Source organism: Sinocyclocheilus grahami, unplaced genomic scaffold (assembly GCF_001515645.1).
Source record: "Sinocyclocheilus grahami isolate Dianchi unplaced genomic scaffold, SAMN03320097.WGS_v1.1 scaffold817.1, whole genome shotgun sequence".
Taxonomy (NCBI): Eukaryota; Metazoa; Chordata; class Actinopteri; order Cypriniformes; family Cyprinidae; genus Sinocyclocheilus; species Sinocyclocheilus grahami.
The window spans coordinates 460,371-471,422 of NW_015505996.1; the positions used below are offsets into that span (position 1 = coordinate 460,371).

Below are 11,052 nucleotides of genomic sequence, written 5' to 3' on the forward strand. Positions count from 1 at the left end.
CTTGTTGTTTGTCATTTCTCCGATCACAAATGCAGACATGGTTTTATGTTTACGCGGCGCGGCACAATGCAATGCAATGCGTAATAAAACATTATAATCCATAATTATGTCCCCACTGGATGCAACAAATGCCTTGTTTATAATGGGTTTTAATGTTTTTGTCTTGTCGCTCCGGGACAGGGCATCACAGTATGGTAAGGGGCGTAACATTTCCATCACACGCTTGAGATATTCGGCCAATCACAATGCACTGGATAGCTGGCCAATCAGAGCACACCTCGCTTTTCAGACCGATGAGCTTTGTAAAAATCGATGCGTTTCAGAAAGGCGGGGCATAGAGGAGAAACAATAATGTACAGTATGTGGAAAATAATGTTTTTTTTACCTTAAACCACATAAACACATTTCATTACACCAAATACACAAAATAATGTTCTTTTCAGTAACATCATATGACCCCTTTAAAAATTAAATAAAAAGTAATTAAAATTTAAATTAAAAAAAATATTTTTCCCGAAAACATTACATTTAATTCACACATAAGTATATTCCTTTAAATTAAATTAAAATTGAATTTTTTTTTCAAAAAGTAGACAAAGGCGATAGAAAGAGGTCTTAGATTAGCAAACTTGCACATTGGGTCAGTCGTGACATAAACAGGAGATGCATGTAAAACAGTAAACTGTCACAAAAACAACTATTTGTAATTTCAATTTGACAAGTTTCAGTGTCCTAAAGTTACTCCCAACATTAATATGAAGTATTTCTGTGTCATATACACTGCTTTTGTGAATGTTTTCGGTTAGTTTGCGTATGATCATCTTCAGGGAAGACAAAGCTACAAAACAGCAAGAGCAGATTCAACATTCAGAGTTCAGGACAGGTATCTTACACAATTATTTTGTTCTCTAAAAGGAAACACTGGATCAATTCCAGTTCAAGAGTTCATTACTATTTTGTAAAATGTTATGAACAATGTGGGCTTGAAACAACTTGTAGGGGTTTATAATTTTATCATTGTAATTAATTACCTTAAAGTTTTAACTGGCATCTCAAACAAAAATCTGAAGAGCAGGTGATGCCAAACAGCAGTGCTGCTTGAGGCTATAGCTTCTGTCAGAATCTGCCAATAAAAATGAAGCATCTGTAATATAATAACCTAGCCTTCTAGAGCTGATGTCTTCAGTAAATATAAGAGAAATCACAGTCATCAGTATCAAATGGAAATGGCTTTTATTTTCTATCTATATACAATATCTTTTATGAACTAACATTTTAAACAGGTGTGATTATCTCTGTCTGATAAAATGCGCTATTTCTATTTATTCATATATTCATGTTTGTTTATAATACTGTTCATAACACTGAAATGTACTGTAATATTAACTGTCATTGATGAATGCAGTAAAACGTTTTGTTAGCTGCTGGATAATAATACCTATAATGCATGAACTAATGTTAACAAATGGAACTTTATTTGAATAAACCAATGTGCTGTTGATCAGAATAATCTATAGTTAAACAGAAATATGTCATCTGAAGCAGTTTACCTGTAAGTGTGCTTGCGGTTGTTTATAGCTTTTTCTGCGCTCATGTTTAGAGGAACGACAGAGCTGAGCTTAAATCTACCACATTGTGCTTTAGGCAACTGCTACTAGCCCAAGGGCATGCCTGTGATCCAGACAGGTCAAAACCTCTCTGAAATATTCCATACAGAATTCAGTACAACCGTGCTGCGGCTCTATAAATCACATCAGGGGAGCAAGGGTTAACAATACTGTTTGTTCACTGCGTTTATACTTTCCGCTATGAAGTACAATGTTTGAACGTTTAAAGGGCCCAGTTATGGTGGCATATCAAAACAATGCATATTATCAAACCCTGTACAATAAATAATTCCACAAGGCATTGTGTGTGTGTACCGTATAAAACACTCATGACTTTGTTCATCCATTTAACTGAGTGCAATATATTTGTGTTCTCTGTTAGAAATGCAATATTTGACCGGAAGTCACAATGCAGGCCTTTATCTCATCAACATCCATCACTAGATGGCAGCATTTATTTCACAATACACCTACCTCAGTGAGAGCTCAATGGTTTCTGGATGAAAGAAGATGGTAACCCCGGTCAAGTCATTCTTGTCTAGTCAAATTGCATTTCACACAGAATTCCCCCTCTCTCTCTCGCTCTCTCTCTCTCTCTCTCTCTCTCTCACCCTACCCCTAAACCTACCCCTCAGAGGAAACTTTCTGCATATTTAGATAAAAAAAAAAACAAATTCTGAATTATTTATAAGCCTTTTGAATTACGGGGACACTGAAAATGTCCTCATAAATCACCTTCTCGTTGTAATACCTATGCCCCGGTCAAGTCATTCTTGTCTAGTCAAATTGCATTTCACACAGAATTCCCCCTCTCTCTCTCGCTCTCTCTCTCTCTCTCTCTCTCTCTCTCACACACACACACACACACACACACACACACACACACACACACACACACACACACACACACACACACACACACACATCCCTTTGCTTGTGTAAGTTCCTTACTTAATATAACTGCTGAAAAAGTAATAATTTACTTTTTATGACTAACAGTATTGATTATGAATAAGATGGAATGATGTTTTCGTTGACTCAGCAATATCTCAGAATTACTGCAATCAGTTGATTAAATTGTGACTAAATGGCGACCAGCACTGCCCATCATCTAATAGTGTGTTATGAATGAGATTGATGGACCGGACATATAGCGTAATACTTCATTAAAAAAAGACGTTGTGTTCCCAAGTTATGCATCAACCCTATAACTCTCCTTTCTTAAAATGATACACAATTCCATGAATGAAAGCTCTTTCATAATAACATCATTTTATATATATATATATATATATATATATATATATATATATATATATATATATATATATATATATATATTGTGAGACCACAAGTGGCGTGATGAGAAGTTTCGTGTTGGTTTTGGAGAGTTGTAAACGCGACTTGAGCACTCAGGATGTCTCAGGAACTCTGGGATGGATTTTGCTCTAAAACCTGCACATTTATCCAGAGAGATAGGGGCTGACAATCCTCACGTTTATAGAAGGATCTCTTTCTTGATTCTGGAGATACTTGGTGCATATTATAGGCTGATTGTGATGTGTCAAGACTTGTGGACGGAATGCAATTTGAAGAAGACTCAGTGGATTTTCTGAAGTTGCGCATTGGTCGCCAAGACATATGGAAATATGAAGATATTTAGATCAAGCATGTAAAGATAGAAACAGATAACGAACATCACGTTGCTTTATCAGGGTAATCAGAGCAGCGTGTGTTTTCTGTCAGATCCCCTTTTAATCACATTATTATTCTGACGTACAGTACTAAAACATTTGCTTTATGAATACAGAAATGGTTGGCAAATACTTCTACACAACTCCTAATAATGCGCTGACTTGATAGGGCTTTGATTTATAATATAAAGTTGAGAATCATTGAAGGTCTTTACTCATCAGTAGATGATTGACACTTCAACAGGTGACTGAGGTAAAGCATCTCTATCTCTTTCAGTTTGTTTAGCATATATTATACAAGTTGCAATCACAATGTTATATGTAAATCTATTTATTAAGCTAATTTTATTTTCTGTAGTTTTATGTTTAAACAATGCCTTAGTTTGTCTAGTTTTCAAGTGAGGTGAAGAGAGTAAAAATCTAACATTGAAACAGCCTCACGGCATAAACAGAAGTTTCTCTTTTTTAATATAATTTTTTAGAAAGCATGTCAATTTTGTATGTAGTCAGTTTTTACCACGTTTTAGATGAGGTTAAAACTGTCTTAAGTTTTTTTTAAGCCATAGCCCATAGCAGTAACAGTAACATCCATGTTTTCAACATCCATGTTGTATGTTGTTTTTGTATGCTTTTTTATTTTATATGGACCTTTTAGAGTCTGAAATAAAGATATCATTCATAACACATATACAGAAGTATATCTGAATAATTGAAAGTATATACAGTATAAGTGTATATACATTTTATTTGTGCTTTCAAAAGTTTTAGTAATGACAAAAGTGAAATGAGTTAAATAGACAAAGTTGCGAAGACTTTCACCTGAGGTGGTTACTATAGCAACAGAGCACTTTCTTTAAGGATCGGTATCATGCGGTAATGTTGACAAAATATAAGTAGCCTACTGTCATTACTTATCACTTTATTATAGATTTACACACAACACAAATACATGGCGCGAGACGAATCGCTGATGGCGCCACAAGATTTACTTAGAAAAAGTAGACCTCCCTGGAAGTCGTACTGATTTTTTTTTTCTCCACACTGGTGATCATAATGATAATAAGTCTACCTTTTTAAAGAAATAGTAATTCTTAATCAAGTAGCCTACAGTGGGGTCTAAAACTCTGTTATCCAGTAGCCTACATTTGACATCATTTTACTTTATATGTTTTACATTTTTTCTAGGTTCAAATTAGATGTTGAATCCCAGAATGTGGCCTTATTGTAAATTATTAGTAATAAAGACTGTATTCAGATGGAGTTACAATACTAGATTCTGTCATTTTCATTCTGGTGTGTAAAGCTAACATGACCCTCTCTGTATCTCTGCGCTTACAGTGGTCCGTGCAATATCAGAATGCTCCTAGTGGTATGAGAGCTGGTCCCCTGGGTTTACAGTCGACCCTCCGTGCTTCCTTCTTTTCCTGCCCTGCTTCTCACTGTCCACATGCAGGCGAAGAAGCGATACCTGCTGGTATCTGTGGGGGCCTGTAGCCTGCTACTAGCCTACCTGTGTGGCCTACAAATCGGTGAGTTCCACAACCAGAACCATGCCGAGCTTTACAGAGTCTCACAGATCGCCGGTGTCCCACCTCGGCCGCCCCGCTGGCCGGAATGGGTGGATCCTCCCCTGCAGACGTACCTTGGTGAGGCCGAGCAGGAAGAGGACGGACCCCTGCTTCTTCATCAACACACGTCTCCTCGCGAGAGACGAGAAATAAAGAGGAACATCTACAAGAGCCGGCGATGTCGCATGGAGACCTGCTTCGATTTCCAACGCTGCGAACGGGGGTTTAAAATCTATGTGTATCCGCCTCAGAAAGGTGAAGTGCCCTCGGAAAGCTACCAGAAGATTCTGGCAGCCATCGAGGAATCGCGGTTCTACACGACGGACCCTAATGAGGCCTGTCTGTTTGTATTGAGTATAGACACTCTAGACAGGGACCAGCTGTCCTCTCAGTATGTACATAACGTCCGAGCCCGAATTCAAAGCCTCCCTCTGTGGTACGAAGGGAGGAACCATCTGATTTTTAACTTGTATTCTGGAACGTGGCCTGATTATACGGAGGAACTAGGCTTCGATATCGGCCAAGCCATGCTGGCCAAGGCCAGCACCGACATGGACAACTTTAGACCACGCTTTGATGTGTCCATCCCTTTGTTTTCAAAAGACCATCCTCAGAAAGGAGGGAGCAAAGGTTATCTGAATCTTAACAATGTCCCTCCCTTACGGAAATACTTGCTGGTCTTCAAAGGGAAGAGGTATCTAACTGGCATCGGTTCTGAAACCAGAAATGCGTTATATCATATACATAATGGGGATGATATCATTTTATTGACTACCTGCAAACACGGGAAAGACTGGGAGAAACATAAGGATGCAAGGTGCGACAGAGACAATGAAGAATACACAAAGTAAGTCCTACGGTTTCCTTTCTTTATCATGCTGGTGTAGCTCATCTAAAAGGAAAAGTTCACCCAAACATGGAAATTATATCTTCATGTTGTTCCAAACCTTATGATCTTATTTCTTCCTCTTTTTTGTCCTTACAATGAGGGACTGGACAAAAGAGTCCTCAAAATATCATCTATTTTGGTCCACAGAAGAAAGAAAGTCATATTGGTTTGGGATGACATGATGATGAATAAATGATGACAGAATTTTCGGTAACACTTTATTTTAAGGTGTCCTTGTTACACATGTTACATATACTTACTATTATAATAACACTTACTTATGCATAATTACATGCAAGTAATCCATGCCAAATTCTTATCCTAACCCTAACCATATAGTATGTAGTTAATTAATATTACTCAGTACTTATAATTACTCAGAATAATTACACTGTAACAAGGACACCTTAAAATAAAGTGTAACCGAATGCTCATTTTTGAGTGAACCACCCCTTTTATTTGTATGTACAGGATTTAAAACTTCAGTGAAGCTACTGAGGTGCAGATTGTTTTTGCACGATTCATATGAATCTTTGGTTGTGGCTTTTAAACGCCATAGAGGTTCGAAAACACAATGGCAGTATTTAATGCCAGAGTGATTTAGACTGTTGCTTGTTTTGTACTCTAGACTGTAGCGTTCATGTGGTTATCATGGGAATACTGCTATAAATGGAAGTTCTGTTGCATTTGTCTAGCTCAGGGAAAAAGTGCTGTGGAAAAGGACTCTAGAGGTCTCTTAGCCCAAAACAAAGCCAATCTTCATCTGTTTGTGACATTAATGTGAACAGTTTGTGTAAGTGCACCGTTTTGGCGAGATTTATGGTATAGAGTTTAATTCTCTTAGGTACAATGATAAGAAAGTGATTGCCTTGTATTGTGTGCAATGCAAAAGATGTGAGCTTTATGCACTGACTGCATGTGTAACTAGTAGCAACAATATAAAGCATCTTCTATAAATCAAGATATATATATATTTTTTTTTTATCTGTGTACTAAGACACATACATACCCTGGGTCTTTCGCCAATGTTTATGAAAAGCTTGCTTGGGAGTTAATATTAATTCCATTCAAGTTAATGTAAATTATTTTTGGAGTCTTCACTTAGTTGTGTCTGATTCTATTGCACTTTTGTAATGGTGGTATTACACAGATATTACTATGTAATTATCATGTAATTACATAGGTGCAGTTGTGTTTCCAGATTCTGAATGTTACAAGAAACGCAGACTTACAGAGATTTACTGTGTGTGCTAGGGATCATGGTGTCACAAGGAGAATCAGAGAATCTGACTTGATAGGGCTTTGATTTCTAATACAAAAGTTGATAATCATTGAAGGTCTTTACTCATCAGTAGATGACTGACGCTTCAACAGGTGACTGAGATAAAGCATCTCTATCTCTTTCAGTTTGTTTAGCATATATTATACAAGTTGCAATCACAATGTTATATGTAAATCTATTTATTAAGCTAATTTTATTTTCTGTAGTTTTATGTTTAAATAATGCCTTAGTTTGTCTAGTTTTCAAGTGTGTAATACTGTGTATGTATTACACAGATATTACTATGTAATTATCATGTAATTACATAGGTGTAGTTGTGTTTCCAGATTCTGAATGTTACAAGAAAAGCAGACTTACAGAGATTTACTGTGTGTGCTAGGGATCATGGTGTCACAAGGAGAATCAGACTGTGGCAGAAGCAAAAAGCCGGAGTGTCGCTTCAAATTGCTAAAGTTGCAAATTATGCAAATAAAAACAGTGTCTAAGAGCATTACATTTTAACAACAGTCTATACACTATACAAATTTGAGAATTAAAGTACAAAAGCAAATGGAAGTAACCATTTTTACATTGGTTGCCACAAGGAGAATCACAACATGGCAGAAGTGAAAAGCCAGAGTGTTGTTTCAAATTGTTAAAGTTGTAAATTGTGCAAATAAACCAGTGTCAAAGAGCGTTTTTACAACAGTCTACACATTTTGGGAATAAAAAACACATTGTTACTTCTGTATGATTTAGATAAATAATTCAGAACAATAGTTATAATTAAACTAGGGTGACCATACGTGCCATTTTTCCGGGACGCGTCCTGGCCAGGATTTCTATATTGCCTAAATATCTAGGGTTTGGCTTTGTTTGCGTGTGCAGACCGATCGGTGTATGACATCGGTTCCTTGTGTTTTCGAAACGCTGTCGAGGTACTTTGAATCAAAGCAATATAGAAATCCTGGCCAAGACGCGTCCTGGGAAAATGGCACGTATGGTCACCCTAGTTTAATTATAACTATTGTTCTGAATTATTTATCTAAATCATACAGAAGTAACAATGTGTTTTTTATTCCCAAAATGTGTAGGCTGTTGTAAAAACGCTCTTTGACACTGGTTTATTTGCACAATTTACAACTTTAACAATTTGAAACAACACTCTGGCTTTTCACTTCTGTCATGTTGTGATTCTCCTTGTGGCAACCAATGTAAAAATGGTTACTTCCATTTGCTTTTGTACTTTAATTCTCAAATTTGTATAGTGTATAGACTGTTGTTAAAATGTAATGCTCTTAGACACTGTTTTTATTTGCATCATTTGCAACTTTAGCAATTTGAAGCGACACTCCGGCTTTTTGCTTCTGCCACAGTCTGATTCTCCTTGTGACACCATGATCCCTAGCACACACAGTAAATCTCTGTAAGTCTGCTTTTCTTGTAACATTCAGAATCTGGAAACACAACTGCACCTATGTAATTACATGATAATTACATAGTAATATCTGTGCAATACTTACACAGTATTAAAATATGAGTACTGGGAAAATGGCACGTATGGTCACCCTAAATTAAACCAGTAAGTACCACATAGGACAGATGAAATCAAAGCATATTTAAGGATTGCAAGAGTTCAGATTTAAGCCCCGTTTACACCAAGAACAATAACTATAAAGATAACGATATTAGCGTCCATACCAGCGAATGATATCGTCTGTTTATTCTAAGCACACACGCGTCTGCCACTTTAAATTCTCGAGCTTGTTATAGCAGGATGGATTCTGATTGGCTGTCAATGTTTGTATAGTTCATCAGCTGGAAAAAATTGTTCTGAAAATGATTCCAACGATATCGTTTCTCTGTGCCTTTATCGTTATAGCTGTGGTGTGGACTCTGCTATTCTTTAATAGTTATTACTGTGTTATTACCATGTAATTACATAGGTGCAGTTGTATTTCCATTCTGAATGTTGCAATAAAAGAAGACAAACATATATTGTGGCTCACGGTTTTCACAAGTAGAATCACACCGTGGCAGAAGCAGAACCCAGAGTGCTGTTTTGAATGGTTAAATATGCAAATGTTGCAAATAAAAACAAGAGCATTAAATGTTAACAGTCTATGCACTATGTAAATGTGAAAACTAAAAGTACAAAAACATATGGATATAACCATTTTATGTCAAATTAACTCTCATTTGTATGGTGAACAATAACAGATGAGCCATGCGCTGGATCTGTAGTGGCATATTCTGTTTCTTAAAACCTTTGCCTAGCTCAGTAATTTAACAAGCTGAGGAAGCAATATAAATCATCCATTGCACAATGTTGGATCTGGCATGCAGGGTCCTTGCCATCCAAAATACAAACCACAATGATAGTATCACAGACCGAGATGCACTTCAAGGCCAGTTTCGCACATACTGTGTGGCGTGAGCTTTCACACTGATAGTGTTTATGGTGCATCACAGAGATGGGTGTTTCTTTGGGGACTTTTGTGTCATAGGGGTTGATTTTCTTTAGTAAAACTAACACGTTTCAGTGTTTTCTTTAAACATTAAAACTTTTTATCGTGCCCTCATTATTTTTTACTTCTTTTTAAATGCCTTATAGATTTATTGTTTCAGCTTTAAAATATGAGTTAATTTTAAAAATATGAATTAAGTTTTTTAAACTATGATCAAAACAAAGAGTGACATTTTTTGTAACATTCATAAAATTATTATGACTCCCACAGTTGTGGCGCCATTTCTACCATATCAAACATTTTTTGTCCGAAATAAATGAGTTTAATTAGTGGATTTGTTTACCAAGGACAAAAAGTGTCAGTGAATAGCTAGAAGAAAAACTATAAATATGAGCTATGATGTGAAAATAAAAACAAAGGAAATTTAATAATACTAATAATGATTTGATTTATTTAGGATGCACAACATGGTGGCCATATAATTAATGTTGCTTTAACATTTTTTTGTAATTAGATAAGATAAAAGAAAGATAAATAAATAAAATCACCTTTGTTGGCTCACTTGAACACATAGTTCATATATACAGTCCATATATTTTTCATAAAAGTCAGCTATTATTTTTGGTAAATTCAGCTATTATTTTGGTTTATTATTATTTTTTTTTACTATGTAAACATCTCTTGTGTGAAATTTAAAGCAGTACTAAATAAATAAGTGACATTTTTTAACCCCTTTAAAAATTGTTGAAATTATTAACTTATAGCAGATTTTGCATGGTGTAGTTTATGTAAACCCATGACCTCAACTGTTGGAAGCTGTTAGTGCACAAATTGAACTAGACAGCATGTGAAATGTTTGTTTTAAGAGAGTGTGTTTTCTAAAAGTCCCCAAACTGAGCATGACACGTGAACTCGGCGCCAAAACTCTATTGTCAGTTCCACTTCTAGCTGCTTACGCCGGCCGTGTGAACGATGTAACCTGTTAATATGGTCTGCAGATTCGTGTCGCAGATGCAGCATGTGTGAAACAGACCTAAGTCAACACCACATAACTCAAAGAGGCAACAGGCACAACACCACTGCAAATAACCCAGTAATTCACATGATTTATTAATGCCGCACTGCATGCAGGGACTCAGAGTTCCACTGTGCAAAATGTGCAAATCATATAATTTAAGGAGAGATGAAATTTGAGCAAAGGCAGTGAGAGCTCCGCCACCTTCACCTTCTCACTTGTAGATTTCTGATCTCACCATTTGACTTTGGATGGAAAGTTCACATTGAGGTTTCATTATCGAGTGAGCCAAAGTCAAAGAGAGCCATGTTTCTGAAGATGTTGAGTCTGCGTTTGTGGAAGATGGAAGAAGGAAGAAGGAATAAGGTGGAGAAACAAGGGAGAAAGAGCCCCCACTGATAAGATGTATTGATAGGCTCTAAATTAGAGCAGCTCACGACTGGGTGCTTCCTACAAATCCATCACACTTGAGAAAGAAAGAGACAGCATAAAGAGAGAAAGAAAGATAGAGTTAGTGCAAGAGAGAGAGCGAGAGAGAGAGAGAGAGAGA

At 36.4% G+C, this 11,052-nt stretch overlaps 1 protein-coding gene across 1 annotated transcript in view; it reads left to right on the top strand.

Annotated features, from left to right (window-relative positions):
- The first annotated feature begins 4,748 nt into the window (after window positions 1-4,748).
- LOC107562300 (exostosin-1-like) overlaps window positions 4,749-11,052 on the top strand; it is a 279,927-nt gene continuing 273,623 nt past the window's right edge. The window contains exon 1 of the mRNA XM_016246931.1: window positions 4,749-5,716. Coding sequence (XP_016102417.1) covers window positions 4,749-5,716 — 968 coding nt within the window. The remainder of the gene's footprint in view (window positions 5,717-11,052) is intronic.